Source organism: Hippoglossus hippoglossus, chromosome 6 (genome assembly GCF_009819705.1).
Source record: "Hippoglossus hippoglossus isolate fHipHip1 chromosome 6, fHipHip1.pri, whole genome shotgun sequence".
NCBI lineage: Eukaryota > Metazoa > Chordata > Actinopteri > Pleuronectiformes > Pleuronectidae > Hippoglossus > Hippoglossus hippoglossus.
In genome coordinates this window covers 6,645,877-6,668,395 of record NC_047156.1, presented here as the reverse complement: position 1 = coordinate 6,668,395, position 22,519 = coordinate 6,645,877, and the positions used below count along the sequence as shown (strand labels likewise).

The window sequence follows — 22,519 nt, the reverse complement described above, 5'->3', positions numbered from 1 at the left end:
AATTCATGAACTCAGACTCACTCCCAACAGATTGGTTAAAATTCAACACAGCAGCTGTTGAGACTAAAAAAATGAATCACATCACAAAGAGGAAATTGTTTTTTTTTTAAAAGAAAATCATAATGCCACAGTGCAAACTTATGGAGTATTGGGGCTAAGTTCAAAAGTAATGCAGAAAAGTATTACAACATGGACCTATTGGATGATTTGGAACTTTTTCCACCAGCCAAGAAAATGAACAGTGGGTTTCTAATCCTCTCGTGTTGAATTCAATCGATCTCCTCCCGCGTTTCTTCTCGTGATTTTCACAAATATGCCATTTTTGGGTCCTAAAGTGCTTAATGACTTCAACTCGAGAGGAACCTACACAGAGGAAAGAAGAAAATACCACATGTAAGACTTTTTCCATAGAGATTCATGTTGTACTGTGGATGTAGGGTAAATTACACTAATCATACATTTCTAATAAAAACACCATTAATAACTAATAACAGTATTTTACAGCTGCACAATTCATGTGCTAGGCGTGGCAACAGCTGTTTGTGTGCACCCTGTCTGTGTAGACAGTGGTTTGTCTTGTTGGGCTGGATTTTTTTTGACAGCTATGACGTCTTTGCTACTGTAGATGCACTTTGACTGTACAAACAAAATATGCTTTGACATTCTCCTTTTTATGATACTGATCATACATATCAGTGTTTGTATGATGATGGGATGTTGACAGATGCAAATGCAGACACAATCTATAGCATTAAACATGTATTAGCATCTCTGCAGGTTTGTTTCTATTTCCACCTCAGCAGATACCTCAAATAAATTGCAGATGACTCCTTTGTGAGTTTCAATCCTTTCTAAACCTAACAATCATGTTGACTAGATTGTTGTCTGAAGTGTCCGACCCACCTTGGTCTCAGTGCAGGCCACGATGTTGAATTTGTGAAACAGATGAACTAAAGCCATTTTGATCTCCAGCTGAGCGAGCCTCATGCCCACGCAGTTACGGGGACCGGCCCCGAACGGTAGGTACACAAACGGATGTCGACTGGCCTTGGCCTCTGGGGTGAATCTGTAGAGCAACAAAAACGTACATTTTTGAGTAATGGGTTACAAATGTTAATAGAGGGTTTATGTCAGATCTTTTTAATACCACATTGAATGCAATTTAATACTGGAATAATAATAATGTTAAATAGTCTCAACAGTTTGAGATTTAAATAATATGGTAAACCAGCTGGGACAATATCGTCTACATTTATTTATAATTATATCATATTCTTTTAGTATTTAAAGTAGCATTTGAAGATAATTCCTATGAATATAATGAATTGCTAAACTCAGATAGATGTGGATATACAATTTATTTTGCAAGCCATGAGATCAGTAACAGTTTTCATGTTAATCCACCAGTATCTGATCATAGAGACACGTCGGGAGGATCCATTTCCCAAAATGTTTGCTGTTACTCAGCTGAAAATAGGTTAATAGTTGTGCTTAACTACTCCAGCTGCCTCCTACCTCTCAGGGATGAACCTCTCGGGCTCTGGCCAATGCTCTGGGTCGTAATGGAGGAATCCTGCTGGGATCTCCAGCGATGCTCCTTTAGGGAGAAACTGGCCATTCACCACACAGTCCTGGTCGATGTCTCGTGCAAACCTTTGTGGGACAAAATGCAGCAGAAAATAACCACTCTGCAGTATTTACAGACCTCAAATACTTTTTTCTTCTTTATATTTGATTACTGTATGGTCTTAGTCCATGTAATCATATATACATACATAAATCTTCCTTTACCTGAATCCAGGAGGGTAGAGGCGCAGTGCTTCACATACAACCATGTCCAAATACTTCAGCTCCTGAACATTAGTGTAATCTGTTGACTCCTACAACAACAGGTAGCACAAGATAAAACCCAGCACTGTCTTCTGTCATAACTAAATGAAGCAAAGAAGATCAGATTAAACAATGGGTGAATACACTCACATGTCTTGTGAAGAACTCATCCACCTCTTCCTGTACTTTGTGTTGACATTCAGGGTTGATGGCCAGCAGGTAGCAGGTGAAGCCCAGGGTGTTGCTGCTGGTTTCGTAGCCTGCCAGGAGGAAGACAAAAGCCTGACCCACGATCTCATCCTCAGTGATCATCTTTTTCTGAGGAGCCCTGCTGTGGGCCTCCTGATCCGAGGCCGATGGCTGCGCTTGCTGGTTCCTGGGATTGAGCTCATCAGTATGGTTCAGTGTGTCGAAGTGCTCCAAAGACACAGACTCTTTGCTGGTTCGAGCATCCAACATCAGCTGGAGGAAGTCTCGACGCCGCTACAAGAAAATTAAAGGATCAACAGTGTTGGGACCTGGTATTTGTGAACTACAGTTCGGCCTACATGTGTCGTCAGAAGCCTAGAGCACATGTTCTTTGTTCTGGAGACAAACCAGAGCCTCCAGAACTCAGTCTCCCAGGGCGCGTCAACGTCACACAGAGGTGTGAAAATCGACCGGGGACACAAGTTTCAACCACTATTGGTCACTCTGGGCCCCATGACCCATGAGGTCACCAGGCCAATATAAGCCCAGTTCTCCCCCCCCTTCTTTCTCTTTCTACGCAACCATACGAGAGGAGCCCACCTCTCTGTCTGCTCAACTTCAATGGAGGAGAGGTGCAGCTCAACTCACCAGGGAAACCTCCTCCAAATCCAAGCTCTACCAACCTTCAAGCAGGCCTGACTGGAGTAGACTGCGAAAACCATCCAAAAGGCAGCGACACGAGCGCCTGCCTATGGACCTCAGCATAAGAGCTGCCTCGCACAGCAGAACCACAAAAACAGGAGCCACAACCAGCAAGACGACGTCACTGGACTTCGAACAGCACATCAACTTTTTTCCCCTTTTCATGGAAGGGTAACACAACTGGGCTTAATAATTATACTTGGCTAAGCAAAGACTGTTTATTCGATTCCGTGTGATGTTTATAAGTTTGATTTGTGTTGCTGTGATAGTTTGGTTACAAGTTATTTGAAAGTTAATGTTAGTTGTGTTATGCTCTTCACTCTACGCTCTTTCTCTAACCTGGCACCTACCCACACACACACGCATATCTCAGCACCCATCTCTCTGACCCCCGCCACGTGTCGTAAACATACTAGGGTGCATGGTTTATTGCCCTCATAGGGGCCAGCCGCCATTTTGAAAACACACTCACTCACACAGACACACAGACACACACACGCATACTCACATACGCATATATATATATAGTAAGTACGTCTTTAGTAATTTGTGTTTTTATACAATATTATCTTCATAATAAATGTTTTTCTTTCACAAATGTTGTTTTAATGAATGTTGCATAAGTGTGAATTTTGCCAACCTCTACACTGTCAAGAACTCTATATCCTTCAACTTAGCGAACTATCTATATGGTAACTTTGGTTATAGTTATTAATTTAATTGTTAATCAGAGTTCCAAATTTGTAGTTAGTACTTTTATGAGACTTAATCAATTGGCTATCTTTTCCCTTCCTTTGAAGGGTGGTGCCCCGAGGTTACTTTAATCAAATAAAGTTATTATTTAATATTAATATTTTTAATATTAATATTCAATATTTTATTTTGATAACCAAATGTATTGAATGCCGAAAGGCACACCATTTAATGGTTTCACGTTTACTGCATTATTGCACAACAACAGATTAATGTAAAAAACTATATATCAGAAAAAAATAACTTGAAGGAGATGCAGATGATAGAATAAATTCAAACAAATCATCAAAGAAAGAAAGGAAAACGTGGGAATGCTCTTGAGGTCAGTTCACTCAAGTTGCATTTTTAGATAAACAAATGTCCAAAAGATTCACCTGTTCAGGAGGCTGCTCCTCCCTCTGCTTGATGATCTTCTGGATACAGTTGATAAAGAACCCATTCATCTTGGCAAGTCGTTTGTTGGGGAGGAATCGCACCAGAGGAGCCGCGAGGAAAGGAAACACAACTGGACACACAAACCAGATTTATTTGTTTGACCCAACCTGAGATTCGGAAACTTCCACATGACTCAATTTACAAAACATACATAATATAATAAATAAATAATAATAACAACAACAATAGACTGGACTCACTGAAAATTAGCATGATGGGCCTGAAGAAAGAGAAGAAAATCTGAGCGTGACGGACAAATGGGTCATCTGGGTTTTTCTGAGCGTCCACCTGGGTTCCAAACGCCACACTGGCGATAACATCCATGCTGAAGCAGCCAAAACATCTGCGAAACAGACACACGTATAAAAACATGAGGCAGGGCAGAAAGAGACACCTTCCTTTGTTTATTGTTTTATTATTTCATTTCTCTACCTGTGGATGTCAAAGGCCTCTCCGGACTCAGCGTAAACATTCAGGTTGTTCATCAGAACGTCGGTGGCTGTGTTGATGAGTGGAGCCATCTAAAAGAAAAAGGACAATCTTACAGTGAGTGGAATCTGTCTTGTCAATATCAATCAAGTCCAGTATTGATCCATAAAGACCACAGAATATTTGAAAAAGTTTAAGGCGGCTCTAGAAACACAGCTCACACAGTCACACTACACAAACACAACTGAAATATTTTGTACCAAACCTTGAAAGTTACAAGTTTAACTCCTCCGCCTTTTCTCTGTGTCCTCCAACTCCACACTTCCACTTCCACTTCTTTGAAACACATACCAGCTCATTCTAACTAGTGCCAAAATAATCCAGGTCTGCTTATCTCACCTCTTTCATCTTCGCAGCGCTGAAGGACGGGGTCAGGATGCTCCGCACTCTCTTCCAGCGCTCGTTCCTCAACATGAGCAGGCAGTCAGACGTGGGCTTGGTGGCAAAGTGAATAGTCTGTACAGAAGAACAGGTTGAGTACAGGTACAAACAACTGTTGTCATTACCCCATCACTAGTTAACACATAATATACAGTATATTTTTTGCTTTAGTTAAGTTAGTTGTGTCCTCACCATTCTGTTTGGGAAACTGCTGAAGTCTCTGACCATCACTTGTCTGAGCATGTCAGGGTCTGCGACCACCACCACCGGTCTGCGTCCCAAGTAGTACCTGATATACACCAAGGAGAGTCTCATTCAAATCAAATCATCTTAATGCTGCTGATTTATTTCAGGGTTACATTTCATAATGTGGGAAATTGTTCAGTGCTCAGACAATAATTATTTTATTTACCCACAAACTCTGCCATGTGTCCTTATGAGATCAGCGACTGGGCCGAAAAAACCCTGAACAGAAGAATGAGGAACAATGTTAACTAATGTAATTTACAGAAAAATCAACAGTGCGACAACTAATCAGCCTCACAACTCTTTCACATGCTTAAAAGGGACGGCACTAAGATTCACCTGTTAACCTTGACTTAAACAGAGGGGAAATAAACAAATGAAGGGAGGCATCACTGTCTCTCTCTCGCTGTGGGAGGTGGTTGATGGGTCAGACATTGATTTGGAGGGGGGGGGGGGCCTCATAATCCACACAAACTCTGACACAGGTTAAAGATAAAAGAAAAAGTGAAGGGACACCAGGGGTAATTCAATGCAACGTCTTACCTGGCGAAACATCAATATGTTGCCAAAGAAAGGTAATGGCTTCGGATGTTTGATGCCACATCGAGAAAGGACTGAATACGGGTAAAATGAATACCTAGAAGACAGAGCACAGAGCTGTGTTGATGAACGATGAATGAATAGAATAAAAGCAAAATAAATATTTTGCTTGCTTCTTGATTAGAGTTATTTGGGACCTGTGAAGAGATAGTTCACAGAATTTTTTTAAGTCCCTCATTAACTACTCACCACTATGCCAATTCGAGTGGTGGGTGAAGCGTTTGAGTCCACAAAACAGTTTTGGAGTTTCAGGGGTAAACATGGTGTAAATGACACCGTTTCAAGTCAAATTTGAATTTCGGGGGTTACAGACACTTGGATGACACCACATGAGCAGTATGGACGCATTTAATGTTCCTACCTGATGGTTTTTTTTTACGTTTTGAGAAGTGGTCACCATTTACTTCAATTGTATTGGATTTGGCTGCAACACTGTTTACCCTTGAAACTCCAAAAGTGTTTTGTGGACTCAAACACTTCACTCACAACCTCCCTCGGCACAGTGCTGAGTAGATAATGAGTGAATTTTCATTTTTACGATGATGATGTTCAACTACAAAACTCAGCTGATGAGTGTGTGCATCAGTTGACTGGGACAGAGAAGTAGAGTTTCATTAAAAAAATCAGATGCTGAAGTATTTACTCACCAGTACACAAGACCTAGAAAGACGAGGAAGAGGCTGAGTGTCAGAGACAATCGCCCGGCTGCAGGGTGGAGCACTTTCAGAAAGTCAGCTGCAGCCTCCATGATGGAAAACAAACAACTTCCAGCACCAGATCAAAGCCTGAAGAGAAAGAAGAGAAGACAGTGTTGTTACCTTGTGAATGACCTCTATATGACCAGTCTGTTAGAATCACGTGACTGCTCCTGTCTGTGTTGACTAAGACCTGAGGGCGACTTGTTTTGTCGTGTTCTTTTGTCCCGAGATATGAGAAGAGCGGGTCTCGGTTTGGTTCAACAAGTATTTATTCAGAAGCAATGAAAAGGTACAGCATAGCTATGTGCACATAGCTATGAGCACTCAATACACAGCCTCTGCTTTCTAGTAGCACGGGGTAGTCAAGAGTCGCCCCGAACGGACGACGGGTGCAATACTTATAATAGTAGGTAGAACTTCATTGGTCAATAACGAGGGGGAGTCACCGTGGCTTAGCCCTGGCTCTCCCTTGCTGGTGCACAGGCATGGTCCCAGCCTCTTGGCACTGGAATCCGCCAATGATGAGGAGCCGCTCCCAGGTTCGTCCCTCCTTTGATAGTAGCTGGGCAAATCTTCACATTTCTGACAGTGTTTGGTTTTGTGTTTTAAAAACAAGCTTTGACCCTGCTGAAGCTTTGTGAATCTTCAGTAGTTTTGCAGATACAGTGTTGCTGTTCATTGGAGTGAGGAACCTTGTGTTCCTGCTTTATCGGCTGTATGTTCTGTGTGCGTAAGCATGCGTATTCATCAGACAAGACAACGCCTTTCCTATCTGCCCTTCAGAACCTGGGGCAGCTGCTTGATTTCTTTCTAAGGCATAGGTCACCGTGTCTTAATGAGCACAGTGCATTCATGTATGTGTGATGTTGAATAAAGCTAAAGGAATACTGTAATATATATAAAGGTTAGGTATGAGAACAAGTTTAAGTACAGTGTATTGTATGCCACGGATTACAGTCCTAACAATAGAAATAACACATTATTCACAAGGGTAAAGTACTGCACTCATTCTTGACTGTTAAACACTATACAGATGTCAGTCATATGCAAGAAAGCTAATTTCTCACTAAAACGCAAATGCGAGAAATGGAGGGAAACCTGTGAATCAGCAGTACTTGTTCCATGGCACTGATGCTTCCCTGATTCAGGCCATCTCTGAGCAAAACTTTGACTGGAGGATGTGTGGTGTCCATGGTGTGGCCTACAGCAAAGGTAGAGTACGACGGCCTCAGCAGCCGTTCCAGTAATCGAACAAGAATGGCATTCAGTAGAGCGTTAGGTTTGATATATAAATCTATACACTCACATTTTTAATATTTACCTCTGAAATGAAGAGAAGCATTTGTCATTATTTTAAATCTTTATTTTCCCAGTGCAGCCAATAAAATGAAAACTCATTATTTTAGAATATTTAATTACACACAAGTGGAATTTAACCCATTTTAAATGTAACTAGCAGTTCTGTCTTTATTCACCTTTTATCTCTTTAGTCACTGAACTACACACATGGTGAATCGTCATCATCAGAAAACTTACTGCATTTATTCAAGACTAAAATGGATTAATGACTCCAATAAAAATTATTGAACTCACTCACTCCCAACACATTGGTTAAAATTCAACAGAGCAGCTGTTGAGACTAAAAAATGAATCACATCAAAAAACAGGAAATTGATTTTCAAAAAAATCATAATGCCACAGTGCAGACTTATGGAGTATTGGGGTTATATTAAAGATTGAGAATGCTGAGATTTCAAGAATGAGATCATAATATTACAACAATTAAGTTGTAATTTTATGAGAAAAAAGTCAAAATCCTAACCCTAAATTAAGTTTGTTTCTTCTTTTGTGGAAATAACCAGCAACCAACAGAATGGGCAAGAGGTCTATGTGGTTCTTTAGAACCAATATTTTTGTTATTTGTGAAATCTACTTAAAGAACAACTAAACAAGATGCTCCACATTCCTGATTTTAACACAGGCGACAGGCTGATCTTTTCATATTCCCCCTTTAAAATCACACACAGCCTCGAAATACAACTTTATTCTCTTAACATTATGACCTTATTCTCAAAATCTCAGATTTTCTTCCCTTTAAGTGACCCGGATACTCCGTCATACAAACCTGTCACCACCTGCTAATGGTGAAATGAAAACTACTCTTCAGTAGCGACAACTCTTGACAAAATTTGTTTGAATTCAATAATTGCAGTAACTTATATTTGGTGGTATGGCTCCTGAGCAGCAGCTAAAAGACCCCGGCATAGAACAGGCATCAATGACAACACACGACATTGTGAGGTCAGATTCAGTATGAAAAGGAGGTGGTGGCGGGGGAGGTTTGTAAAGTGGCTTATATTGGAGGTAGAATAGGCAACTAAAGCAGCTTAAAAAGAGCACACAACTTCTCATGAATGGAATCACCAAAATAAACTGACAGTGCAGTTACAGCCTGTTCAAAATAAAAGACTCAGAAATACTCAGTAATGCTGGTTGCTCTTTCACTAGAGCACAATTCTTTTCCTTTTTTCACTCCTATGTCTTTGTTCACACGTCCTCCAGCTCCCTCTGTCATCCGTGGGGAGTTCACAGTTTCATGCACGTTTCATTTATCACGACAGCAAAGCAATGCTCATCTTGGGCCCACTCTCTGGCTCCCGCCTCAGTGAAAAGGCACGAGATGAGCACAATGATTGAGGTATACATGGTACTTAAATTTACGATATAAAGTTCAAAAGTAATGCAGAAAAGTATTACAACATGGACCTATTGGATGATTTGGAACTTTTTCCACCAGCCAAGAAAATGAACAGTGGGTTTCTAATCCTCTCGTGTTGAATTCAATCGATCTCCTCCCGCGTTTCTTCTCGTGATTTTCACAAATATGCCATTTTTGGGTCCTAAAGTGCTTAATGACTTCAACTCGAGAGGAACCTACACAGAGGAAAGAAGAAAATACCACATGTAAGACTTTTTCCATAGAGATTCATGTTGTACTGTGGATGTAGGGTAAATTACACTAATCATACATTTCTAATAAAAACACCATTAATAACTAATAACAGTATTTTACAGCTGCACAATTCATGTGCTAGGCGTGGCAACAGCTGTTTGTGTGCACCCTGTCTGTGTAGACAGTGGTTTGTCTTGTTGGGCTGGATTTTTTTTGACAGCTATGACGTCTTTGCTACTGTAGATGCACTTTGACTGTACAAACAAAATATGCTTTGACATTCTCCTTTTTATCACACTGATCATACATATCAGTGTTTGTATGATGATGGGATGTTGACAGATGCAAATGCAGACACAATCTATAGCATTAAACATGTATTAGCATCTCTGCAGGTTTGTTTCTATTTCCACCTCAGCAGATACCTCAAATAAATTGCAGATGACTCCTTTGTGAGTTTCAATCCTTTCTAAACCTAACAATCATGTTGACTAGATTGTTGTCTGAAGTGTCCGACCCACCTTGGTCTCAGTGCAGGCCACGATGTTGAATTTGTGAAACAGATGAACTAAAGCCATTTTGATCTCCAGCTGAGCGAGCCTCATGCCCACGCAGTTACGGGGACCGGCCCCGAACGGTAGGTACACAAACGGATGTCGACTGGCCTTGGCCTCTGGGGTGAATCTGTAGAGCAACAAAAACGTACATTTTTGACTAATGGGTTACAAATGTTAATAGAGGGTTTATGTCAGATCTTTTAAATTCCACATTGAATGCAATTTAATACTGGAATAATAATAATAAAGGGGACATAGCATGCCCATTTTACCACAAGTTGATATGGTTCCTTGGGGTCTTAATGAAATGTCTGTAACATACTTTGGTCAAAATACCACAAGGATCATTTAAAACAGCACCCTTTTTACCCTGTATAAAACAGCCCTCCACAGAGTGACCTGTTTTGAGTGCCTGTTCCTTTAAATGCTAATGAGCCAGCTCCCCCCTCCCCCCCATGATTTTAAATGATATAAATTACATATTTTATATGATATAAATTATCAAATATGCATCCCATACTTTGTATTCCCCTTCTGTTGTCCTGGAGTTTTAATTTTCCCAATCACATAATTAAATGTCCCCCTCTGCCCATCCACTACAAGCACACAAGCAGACAGACAGAGAGAGAAAGAGAGGTGGGGGGGGGGGGGGGGGGGGGGGGGGCTATGAAGACCATCATTTACCCCCGAACCCCGACATTCAACGGGTACAACAACAAGCGGAGAAAGCAGAATCGCGGGCTGACCTTATATATACAGTCCATGGGGCTGACCAGCGCGGAGAAATGCTCGTCCCGTGTGAACAGCCAGGCGGCTGCGCGCTTGAGAACGGCGCTGCGCGGTGCGGCGCTTCCGCGTCCGGTGTAAACCCGGCGTAACGAGTGTGGGGGGGCGGGGGGGATGAGGTGGGGGGTGGGCCAAGGCCATGTAGGGAGACTTCCAGTGTATTGTGACGACACAAAACCCAGGAAGCTCAATCGAGTCACTCAAGCATGACGTTTCTGACTTAGAGGAACCATAACAAAACGCGCAAGTGTTTTTTTCTCAGAGTTTTTGGGTTGGTAGACATGCCAGATGCCATTAACGTGTAGAAGCACTAACAAAGTGGAATTTTCATGATATGTCCCCTTTAAATAGTCTCAACAGTTTGAGATTGAAATAATATGGTAAACCAGTTAACCACGATATTGTCTACATTTATTTATGATATCATATTTTTTAGTATTTAAAGCAGCATTTGAAGATAATTCCTATGAATTGCTAAACTCAGATAGATGTGGATATACAATTTATTTTGCAAGCCATGAGATCAGTAACAGTTTTCATGTTAATCCACCAGTATCTGATCATAGAGACACGTCGGGAGGATCCATTTCCCAAAATGTTTGCTGTTACTCAGCTGAAAATAGGTTAATAGTTGTGCTTAACTACTCCAGCTGCCTCCTACCTCTCAGGGATGAACCTCTCGGGCTCTGGCCAATGCTCTGGGTCGTAATGGAGGAATCCTGCTGGGATCTCCAGCGATGCTCCTTTAGGGAGAAACTGGCCATTCACCACACAGTCCTGGTCGATGTCTCGTGCAAACCTTTGTGGGACAAAATGCAGAGGGAAATAATCACTCTGCAGTATTTACAGACCTCAAATACTTTTTTCTTCTTTATATTTGATTACTGTATGGTCTTAGTCCATGTAATCATATATGCATACATAAATCTTCCTTTACCTGAATCCAGGAGGGTAGAGGCGCAGTGCTTCACATACAACCATGTCCAAATACTTCAGCTCCTGAACATTAGTGTAATCTGGTGACTCCTACAACAACAGGTAGCACAAGATAAAACCCAGCACTGTCTTCTGTCATAACTAAATAAAGCAAAGAAGATCAGATTAAACAATGGGTGAATACACTCACATGTCTTGTGAAGAACTCATCCACCTCTTCCTGTACTTTGTGTTGACATTCAGGGTTGATGGCCAGCAGGTAGCAGGTGAAGCCCAGGGTGTTGCTGCTGGTTTCGTAGCCTGCCAGGAGGAAGACAAAAGCCTGACCCACGATCTCATCCTCAGTGATCATCTTTTTCTGAGGAGCCCTGCTGTGGGCCTCCTGATCCGAGGCCGATGGCTGCGCTTGCTGGTTCCTGGGATTGAGCTCATCAGTATGGTTCAGTGTATCGAAGTGCTCCAAAGACACAGACTCTTTGCTGGTTCGAGCATCCAACATCAGCTGGAGGAAGTCTCGACGCCGCTACAAGAAAATTGAAGGATCGGTAGATTAATGTAAAAGACTTTATATCAGATAAAATAACTTGAAGGAGATGCAGATGATAGAATAAATTCAAACAAATCATCAAAGATAAAAAAGGAAATCGTGGGAATGCTCTTGAGGTCAGTTGACTAAAGTTGCATTTTAAGATAAATAAATGTCCAAAAGATTCACCTGTTCAGGAGGCTGCTCCTCCCTCTGCTTGATGATCTTCTGGATACAGTTGATAAAGAACCCATTCATCTTGGCAAGTCGTTTGTTGGGGAGGAATCGCACCAGAGGAGCCGCGAGGAAAGGAAACACAACTGGACACACAGACCACATTTATTGGTTTGACCCAACCTGAGATGCCTGAGATTCGGACACTTCCACATGACTCAATGTACAAAACATACATAATATAATAAATAAATAATAATAACAACAACAATAGACTGGACTCACTGAAAAATAGTGTGATGGGCCTGAAGAAAGAGAAGGAGAAGAACATCTGAGCGTGACGGACAAATGGGTCATCTGGGTTTTTCTGAGAGTCCACCTGGGTTCCAAACGCCACACTGGCGATAACATCCATGGTGAAGCAGCCAAAACATCTGCGAAACAGACACACGTATAAAAACATGAGGCAGGGCAGAAAGAGACACCTTCCTTTGTTTATTGTTTTATTATTTCATTTCTCTACCTGTGGATGTCAAAGGCCTCTCCGGACTCAGCGTAAACATTCAGGTTGTTCATCAGAACGTCGGTGGCTGTGTTGATGAGTGGAGCCATCTAAAAGAAAAAGGACAATCTTACAGTGAGTGGAATCTGTCTTGTCAATATCAATCAAGTCCAGTATTGATCCATAAAGACCACAGAATATTTGAAAAAGTTTAAGGCGGCTCTAGAAACACAGCTCACACAGTCACACTACACAAACACAAACGAAATATTTTGTACCAAACCTTGAAAGTTACAAGTTTAACTCCTCCGCCTTTTCTCTGTGTCCTCCAACTCCACACTTCCACTTCCACTTCTTTGAAACACATACCAGCTCATTCTAACTAGTGCCAAAATAATCCAGGTCTGCTTATCTCACCTCTTTCATCTTCGCAGCGCTGAAGGACGGGGTCAGGATGCTCCGCACTCTCTTCCAGCGCTCGTTCCTCAACATGAGCAGGCAGTCAGACATGGGCTTGGTGGCAAAGCGAATAGTCTGTACAGAAGAACAGGTTGAGTACAGGTACAAACAACTGTTGTCATTACCCCATCACTAGTTAACACATAATATACAGTATATTTTTTGCTTAGTTAGTTGTGTCCTCACCATTCTGTTTGGGAAACTGCTGAAGTCTCTGACCATCACTTGTCTGAGCATGTCAGGGTCTGCGACCACCACCACCGGTCTGCGTCCCAAGTAGTACCTGATATACACCAAGGAGAGTCTCATTCAAATCAAATCATCTTAATGCTGCTGATTTATTTCAGGGTTACATTTCATAATGTGGGAAATTGTTCAGTGCTCAGACAATAATTATTTTATTTACCCACAAACTCTGCCATGTGTCCTTATGAGATCAGCGACTGGGCCGAAAAAACCCTGAACAGAAGAATGAGGAACAATGTTAACTAATGTAATTTACAGAAAAATCAACAGTGCGACAACTAATCAGCCTCACAACTCTTTCACATGCTTAAAAGGGACGGCACTAAGATTCACCTGTTAACCTTGACTTAAACAGAGGGGAAATAAACAAATGAAGGGAGGCATCAGTGTCTCTCTCTCGCTGTGGGAGGTGGTTGATGGGTCAGACATTGATTTGGAGGGGGGGGGGGACTCATAATCCACACAAACTCTGACACAGGTTAAAGATAAAAGAAAAAGTGAAGGGACACCAGGGGTAATTCAACGCAACGTCTTACCTGGCGAAACATCAATATGTTGCCAAAGAAAGGTAATGGCTTCGGATGTTTGATGCCACATCGAGAAAGGACTGAATACGGGTAAAACGAATACCTAGAAGACAGAGCACAGAGCTGTGTTGATGAACGATGAATGAATAGAATAAAAGCAAAATAAATATTCTGCTTGATTAGAGTTATTTGGGACCTTTGAAGAGATAGTTCACGGAAACATTTTAATTCACTCATTATCTACTCACCACTATGCCAATGGAGGTGGTGGGTGAAGTGTTTGAGTCCACAAAACAGTTTTGGAGTTTCAGGGGTAAACAGGGTGTAAATTACACCGTTTCAAGTCAAATTTGAATGTCAGGGCGTACAGACACTTGGATGACACCACATGAGCAGTATGGACGCATTTAATGTTCCTACCTGATGTTTTTTTTTACGTTTTGAGAAGTGGTCACCATTTACTTCAATTGTATTGGATTTAGCTGCAACGCTGTTTACCCCGAGACTCCAAAAGGGTTTCGTGGACTCAAACACTTCACTCACAACCTCCCTCGGCACAGTGCTGAGTAGATAATGAGTGAATTTAAATTTGTTACGATGAACTATCCCTTTAAATATAAAAACTCAACTGATGAGTGTGTGCATCAGTTGACTGGGACAGAGAAGTAGAGTTTCATTTTTTAAAAAAAATCAGATGCTGAAGTATTTACTCACCAGTACAGAAGACCTAGAAAGACGAGGAAGAGGCTGAGTGTCAGAGACAATCGCCCGGCTGCAGGGTGGAGCACTTTCAGAAAGTCAGCTGCAGCCTCCATGATGGAAAACAAACAACTTCCAGCACCAGATCAAAGCCTGAAGAGAAAGAAGAGAAGACAGTGTTGTTACCTTGTGAATGACCTCTATATGACCAGTCTGTTTGAATCACGTGACTGCTCCTGTCTGTGTTGACTAAGACCTGAGGGCGACTTGTCTCCATTACACATTTGTTTGTTTGTTGGTTTAGTCAATGATTTGTGTGAAGCTCTGATGCGTGTTCGACCTTTGCCCTGCATTTGTAAGCAGAGGAGTTCGTGTCCTGTCTGTTTTCTTCACGTAAACACAACGCAGTTTCATGTAAGACACGTTTTAACATTTATCTGCTACGGGTAAAGCTCCTCCTGTCAAAGGGCTAAGCACCTAGCATGTTTTTATTTAAGAGGAAAAACACGACTTCATGACAAGCTAGGCTGGCAGGTAGCTAACAACAACGAAGCATGTTAGCTACTGTGCGTCATTAACGTTTTCATTAACGATGTCAGCGCCGTCCTCTAATACAGAGAAACGTTATTTACTGTTACGGTAAAAAACAAATAAAAAAAAAACGCGTGTGAACACTCACCTCATCGCGCGCTGCGTGTGTTATAATTGTTGTTGTGCTGTCTTTCTCTTTTTTGTTCATTGTCTCCTGACTCAACAGAGACCTGAGCTGCTCACTGCCCCCTAGCGCACCGGAGGATACAACAGCCGACAACGACACTCCGACCCAGTTTGTGAGTTAAATTAACCAAACAATTTAAAATAAAACTCAGATGAGTTTATAATATTGGTTGGTTCAATAAACAGAACAAGATAAATCTACATCTTTGACCTGAAGAGCCTTTAAAAAGTTCACAAAATCAGTACAAAGGTAAAAAAAACTATATATATATAGTGTACATATCTGTGTAATAACCCAATAAAACCCAATGTCAGTTGTCCAGTTATTGTTTCTTCTTCTTCTTCTTCTTCTTCTTCTTCTTCTTCAAAAACCTTCTCTTTTTACTTGTGGCAAGGGCTATATTTCAGTTTATGGGTCATTCATGCTGTGGAAAAAGGATTCAAGGAAAACTGGTTGTGGTGAAATTAAATCAGAACAGCTTCCAGTTGCAGTTCCTCAAATTGCCTGTAGAGAGCACTTAGACACCGTGTTATCTATGTACTGATGCTGCCTCAGTCCACAAACAGGAAACAGCAACAGTGACACAGCCTCAGAAATAGTGTGTGCAGGGTGCTTCATACCTTAAAGTGATTGAAAAGTCCACATATGAAAACATAAATGAAAAATAGAGCAGATGTTCTATTTTTCTTAATCTTCCATAGTGTTTAAAATCAAAACATCTTGCTGGAACCCATCACCATCTACTTTAGACGACACTGATTTCAACCCCGGGCAGTAATAACAGGTGGCTCAGCTTGTACCTGTCTGCAGAAGTAATACTTTGCACGTTAAAACAACTTCAACTTTCTATTTTACTAATACTGTGCATTCAAATCATATTTTTCAGTTGGCAGTACTGTAAACACTTCTGTGGTATTTTGTGATATTGGTGACTTTAATCCTTCTCATTTCCTGCATCCATGGCTCCCGGCAGACTGCCGCTGAGAAAATGGTAAACTCCTCCATTAGTCTTCACAGTATAAAGCCATGCAATATTCACTGAGGAAGAGCGACGTGTATTTCAACCATCTTCAGCAGAGCTCTTTTGGCATCATGAAAGAAAAACAAATCAGTTTGATGCAAAATGAAGTCAGCGGAAAAAAATGTTTTTCATGCAGCAACATATTGCTGATGTGCAGAGAGGCTATTCTCAGGAGTCCGACTTCCAGGAGAAGTGACAGATCATTAGGGCGAGTGGGCCATTTGAATTCAGACGGCATGGTGTCCTAATTATGCAGACTCAATGACAGTCGCTTATCCAAGTCCTCCGAGGTGTTAAACAAAGCTGACGCCGCAAATTTACAGTGTTTATGAAAATGTGTGCGTGTGACGTTGGTCTAATCAGTCAGCGTGTCACAGAATACAGGATGTGCAGAGTTGTGCTGACCAGGTGTTTAAGTGACAAATGAATAAACACTGAGATTCACAGAATGACAGAGTTCACACCTCCAGGAAGAACCAGCAGCCCCCTTGTGAAGCCACATTTGAATTCAATATAGATCCAGACTTTTAGTTTGGATCTTCACTAAATTTCACACACTCGTGAATATCAGTTCCCTCAATATACCTGGTTGTTTTCATGTAGATCCATGAATTATTCTCGGAGAAATCAATGAAAATGTTGAAGAATCTCGAAAGGTTTATCTGGATCTGCACTAAAAGTAAATAGATTCTTCCTTGGTGCATGTTCCATCCTTCCACCGGGTTTCATGGGGATTTTTTTCAATTGTTTTTGTTTACTCTGGCTTACAAACAAACAAACAAACAAGCAAACAAAGGGAGGGGGGTGAAAACATAACTTCCTTGGTCTGTTGAGCCCAACAGTGAGACAAGCGAAGGCCCATTTTAGCTAAATGATAATGATGGAGGCTTTTGAAAGGGACGATTGAGAGAAAGTCAAAGAGATCGACAAAGATAAGTAAAGTTATTAAACAAAACATCTGGATCATCTGGATTCAGTCGCTCTTTCCCAGTCCATCCTCCCAGAGCAGAGATGCACAATGTTTCTGGTCTGATGAACGTGCAGCATCCTTAGCGCGGCGTGCAGCCAGGCAGGAGTAACAATGGCAGCTGGAGCGGCACTAAGCTATTAATGTACAGACTAACTGGGGAGGAAATAAGAAGTTGGTTGGATATCGTCTGGTCTGAGAACAGCCACGGGGCAACGAGAGGCTGAAATGAAAGATGATGAAGACGAGCCCTCTACCCCCCCCTCATGCCAGTCCACCACCACTCCGACTGCCTGAAGCCACTGGGTGACAAAGTTTGGTTTACAGCATGTGGTCTGAATGCAATAATGCAGAGATGAAATAAGTGGTGCATATAGTGAACGAGCAAAGTGCAATTTAACCTTTTGTTTTTCAGCCATGTGCCAGGTTTGCATTTCTTTTCAAGACATTTTGAAAACACCTGAACCTTGAGACTTTCTGACTGTTTCTCAATCTTTTCACACTCCTTATTCAAACATCTAAAGCTATCGAGTATAAATGTGGTTTTCAATGTGGTTGAAAAATTAATAGAACAAAAAAACCCGAACAAAATTAAAATTGAATTTATTTTTTCAAAGTTGCTTCTGCTATCATCATTTTATCAATCATAAGAGAAAATATAATCCTAGCATCTTAGTATATTTTTACAAAATGTGTCCACGCTCATATAAAACAGGGTGAGATCTCTTAATTATAATTCATGAGAAAGGAACTGGCTGCTTCCGGTGGCTGTTTCTTGGCTGCTGGCGTATTCAAGACCACCATGAGAGTAAATCTGAAAACTCCTGAAAATTCTTAACGCTGAAAAGAAATTCTTGAACGCTTGAATTCATTCTTGAGAGATAAAAACATCTTCAACCTTCGACTGTGCTGCGCATTCCTGCAGCAGCCCCGCCTTCACATTTCTTGTTGGAACTAAATTTAAAGAGTGAATGTGCGCCCCCCCCCCCCCAAAGAGAGGAGGGGTGTAGGACACAAGAGAAATGGAGCTCTCAGCTTTGGCAGGTTATTGAGTGAGGGCAGACCTTGGCATAGTTACAGCAAGAATGTGTCATGTCTGATGTTAAATGAGTCCAGGTAAAATGTTTGCTGTGAGACGGGGGGGGGGGGGGGGGGGGGAGGGGAACTTACTGGGTGCTAGGGATTCTCTGTTACCTTAAAATAAGCATTAACCACCAGACACAGTGTCAAATAATGTCCCACAGTTTGAATTACCATTGAAACGATGCATGCAGAATTCTGTATTGTCGTCCAGTCTCTTATCAGTGGTCTGCCTCCACCAGCCGAGGTGTCTTTATTTCTATTTTATTTTTCCAATCCACTCATTAAAAGGCCCCATTTGATGGAGACAAAAACAACCAATTACTGTGCCAGATAATGTCGGCTGTGGTGGCCCCCTCGCTCATGCCTGATTTGTCTTTGTCTTCGTGCCTCCATGTTGCTTTGTCCTGCCTCCCGTCCCAGTCGGTGCCTGCTTGGCTTCGTGGCCCCGGCTGCTCCCACTGTATTCTTATCTCGCCTTATTTACATCACGTCCCATCCTGTTGAATGGGACCTGCAGAGAGACGAGGAGAGACTTAGACGTTGGACACACAGTGTGCAGCGTCTCGGCTGTATATGTGCAGAGTAAAGCAGGATCACACGTCTTCTTATAGATTCCTCTTGTCACATCCGTGGTGGGATCATCATACAAATGAAAAATTATTTTTGTTTCACTGTCATCAACTATTTTTTTTCTGGCATATTGGATGTTTCAGCAAAAAATAAGCTCAAAGTCCACACTTTACTTTGACAGTAGTGGAATATTTAGCAGCTACAGACCCCGATATGGTCCTCAGTGGTTGGTATAGGGACCAGAAACAGAGATGAAAGGGGAAATATTGGATTTTGTCAGCTCTAAAATAATGGTACAACCTCCTGACACTGATATTCAAACGTGAAACAAATGACTGATATCTTGATGTGATTTATCTTGTTAAAAATGTATCTTGTTAAAAATGAAATCCATAAAGTGCATCTGATCAAATAGAGACTCTCTCCAAGATATTTATTAATCCTCTTATCCTTTCCTACATGTTTTATTGCAAACATGTTGGCAGCCATACGAACTGCTGAGTCCTCATACCCACTAAAAGCTCTATAAGTCAAAAAGACAATGCAGTTCCATCGCAGAGAGAAGAGGAGAAATATAGTTTAGCTTTGAGGATTTCAGATTAGTTTAAGATCTGTGCTGTGGCTTTTTATGAAACGTCCTAATGTTTTGGCTCCTCCTCGACCACAGATCCTCCAGAATACCGTCTCTATACCGGAATGTATCAACGCTTCATTTGAGCGATCAGCTTTCTCTCGAACAGCAACAAATCACCAACAGGGAGCCGCCTGTCTGGTGGCGTGAGGACCTGCAGCTCGGTCAGCACTTTTCAAAACCAAGGTAAAGTCTGCAGAAAGCTGCACAGCTCTGCAGCCACTATGCTATTCAGTCGTGTGGCCTTCATGACCTGATTTTATTTGAAAGCTACACGTTTGTGATGTGCTTCTGTGTATATGTTTTTATATTTCTGCCCTTCACTGTTTGTTATTGCGTTGCTTCTTTGTTCTGACCAGCCGAGGGATCACAAATAAACCTGAAGCTAAGATCTCATCTCAAGCTGTGCACCGTTTTAAATAACTGAATAAATAAACACACATCTGCTGGTTGTGTAATTGGTAAATGGTTGCTCACAAGTCAACTTAAGATGTGTGAATATGTTAGTAAGTTACCAAAGAAATCTTTTGTGACAGAATGAACGAGGATTCAGAGCTCGTGCAGTGTTGTTGCAGATGGTAAAACCACATTTATTGTCAGATACTAAAAGAAAACGGTTCAATTCAAGGAAGAGAGTCACAATTAGAAGAGCAAAGCAAGGACAGACCGAACACTTCAGTGAACCTCTATGTTTTACCGACGGTAATTATTCGAATGGGCAGATTGTTAATTAATTTAAGCAATTGCTAATGGTGTGTGTGTGTGGGGGGGGGAGGGGGGGGAGCTGGTCAATGTGAGTCTGTTGTTCAGGTTCACTTGCTTCCCAGCCTTAAGCCATCGACACAATGCAAAGCAATTAAGATAATGATTTAAATGACACAAAGTTACCTGTCTGGAATAAAAAGAACAAATAACACTACATCCCCGACGCTGCCACAGGAAAACAAAGAAGAGAAGTGGAGCTCTGGGGGAGTAGATAAAAAAAATACAATTTTAAAAAGATGGACAAGATTCACATTTAAACTAAGGGAAGAATTGTCAGTGTATTAGCAAATCAGAGCCGAGCCTTTACAATAGACAAGATGTGGAATGGAGAGGAGAGGAGAACAGAATGAAAAATTCACACTAACTGAAATAACGCACACATTTCACATACTGTGTCTACGCACATGCATTGTGAGTGCGCCTGTGAGTTTTGATGGGGACTTTTCTCTACCTGTTTATTACCCAACAGTGTCGAGGATTTCCAGCTTTTCACAGGTCATCATCCTGTATCAGAATATTAGCATTTCAATTACTGTGTTAGGAGGACGGCTGCAGAGCACATCCCGTCGGCCGCCTCTCTTCCCAACCCCACTTTTATATACACTAAACCCAGGGATCATGGGAAGGAATGGCTGCAGGAATAACATGGATAATGAATGGACGTTACCTGGAGGCTGAGAGAGAGGCCTCTCTGTTCTGCTCCGAGCTCGGACAACAGCTGTACGAGCCCAGAACCAGAAACCAGAAACATGTTTACTAAAAAATTGACAGCGGTGTGGTTAGAGGGATGTGATGATGGTGCTGAGGTATGGTCCTGGTTATATCACATCACTGGGAAGCAGCGGTTTCATTACATCAACACGTTTTTTTTCTTGCGCACGTTAAGAAGCACATTGATCTATTTTATCCCCTGACACTGTTTTGCGTAATGCAATTGTATTAAAATGGATGTGACTCATCACTGAAGCCGTGCTGTGATATTTAAACCTTTAAACAGCATCTCTGACTCATCAGCTGAGGGGTTTTCTCATTCGGCTGCATCACCTCTGACCAGCTCTGTGCGTGATGCAGTCAGAGAGAGTCTGTCTCCCTCTAGAGAAACGACCTGGGATCAACGAGGCTGACGAAGATGACGAGGACAAGATCAATGTCACAAAAGCCTGAGATTTAATGCTTTTAACTCAGAGAAATATGTTTCTCCAGCAAATTAATAAAGGGCTGTTGTGCTCTGGTGTTGGCGCCGATGTTCAGGAGTGTCACTGTTCTGCCGTTTTATGGTTGTCTGTCTTTTGTGTTTTCACCATGTTCCCATTCCTTGGTTCAAGGGCCTGTCTGAACCTCTCTCCTGTGTGTGTGTGTGTGTGTGTGTGTGTGTGTGTGTGTGTGTGTGTGTGTGTGTGTGTGTGTGTGTGTGTGTGTGTGTGTGTGTGTGTGTGTGTGTATGTGGTAATCTCCACGCATACCTCCGCCACAGCCTAGTCCCCTTAAAGTCAGTCCAGCTGCTCCAAACTTCACACACTTACAGATATCAATTCCCTTAATATGCATGCATTTCTTTTTTCCATCAAGACCCATTAATTATTGCATGAAAAAACTGTGAAAATGTTGAAAAACGTTCTCTGGTAAAGAGAATGAAAAAAAAAAAGATCTTGAGCCCTGATCTGGAGCCGCAGTGTCAATCTCACTCTTTCACTATAGCTACAACAAGCTACAATCTATTGTACCTGAGTATAGTGACAGTAAAGACCTTGAATCTTGAATCTAGCCGCCATTGATAGATATAATATATCATGTAAGCTGCAGAAAGATTTGTGAATCTACAGCAACACAGTTTTTTGTTGTTGTCATGACTCCTGCCCCACGTCTGATCATTTTGGTCACTCTGCCCCTGTCTCCTGTCGCCTCACCTGCCATCCGCTCCCTCTGCAAATACACAAACCTGGTTTCTCTGTGTGTTTGCTTTCTGCTCCAGTTTCACTGTAGATGTGCAAATAGCCGTGGTGATGAGAACAGATAACCTGACTCTTATTAATGTCATCAAAGAGAGAGAACTTCACAGTTAACTTATATATACGG

General features: G+C 41.7%; 2 protein-coding genes across 4 annotated transcripts; both read right to left on the bottom strand.

The window, feature by feature from the left end:
• Positions 1-108: 108 nt before the first annotated feature.
• On the bottom strand, positions 109-15,435 carry tbxas1 (thromboxane A synthase 1 (platelet)). 3 transcript variants are annotated; one of them, XR_004614184.1, is made up of 14 exons: positions 14,704-14,898; positions 13,999-14,092; positions 13,623-13,675; positions 13,403-13,499; positions 13,175-13,291; positions 12,779-12,867; positions 12,541-12,689; positions 12,271-12,401; positions 11,746-12,078; positions 11,557-11,645; positions 11,281-11,418; positions 9,798-9,960; positions 9,090-9,257; positions 109-195 (listed from the first exon to the last, which is right to left on the bottom strand). XR_004614184.1 is itself a non-coding variant. In XM_034588785.1 (14 exons), the coding sequence occupies exons 2-14, from the start codon at positions 14,802-14,804 to the stop codon at positions 9,144-9,146; spliced, it is 1,668 nt and encodes a 555-aa protein (XP_034444676.1). In that variant the 5' UTR covers positions 14,805-14,841; positions 15,368-15,435; the 3' UTR covers positions 7,718-9,143. The 3 variants fall into 3 exon arrangements, 1 of the variants encoding a protein (XP_034444676.1); XR_004614183.1 differs by lacking the exon at positions 109-195 and adding an exon at positions 7,675-7,911 and having other exon boundaries at positions 8,387-9,257; positions 14,704-14,897; XM_034588785.1 differs by lacking the exon at positions 109-195 and adding an exon at positions 15,368-15,435 and having other exon boundaries at positions 7,718-9,257; positions 14,704-14,841.
• LOC117763565 (thromboxane-A synthase-like) lies at positions 120-6,491 on the bottom strand. Its single transcript, XM_034588787.1, has 13 exons — positions 6,273-6,491; positions 5,569-5,662; positions 5,192-5,244; positions 4,972-5,068; positions 4,738-4,854; positions 4,342-4,430; positions 4,110-4,252; positions 3,849-3,979; positions 1,981-2,313; positions 1,792-1,880; positions 1,516-1,653; positions 904-1,066; positions 120-363 (listed from the first exon to the last, which is right to left on the bottom strand). Exons 1-13 carry the CDS (start codon positions 6,371-6,373, stop codon positions 250-252), a joined length of 1,662 nt encoding a protein of 553 aa, XP_034444678.1. The 5' UTR covers positions 6,374-6,491; the 3' UTR covers positions 120-249.
• Positions 15,436-22,519: the final 7,084 nt, after the last annotated feature.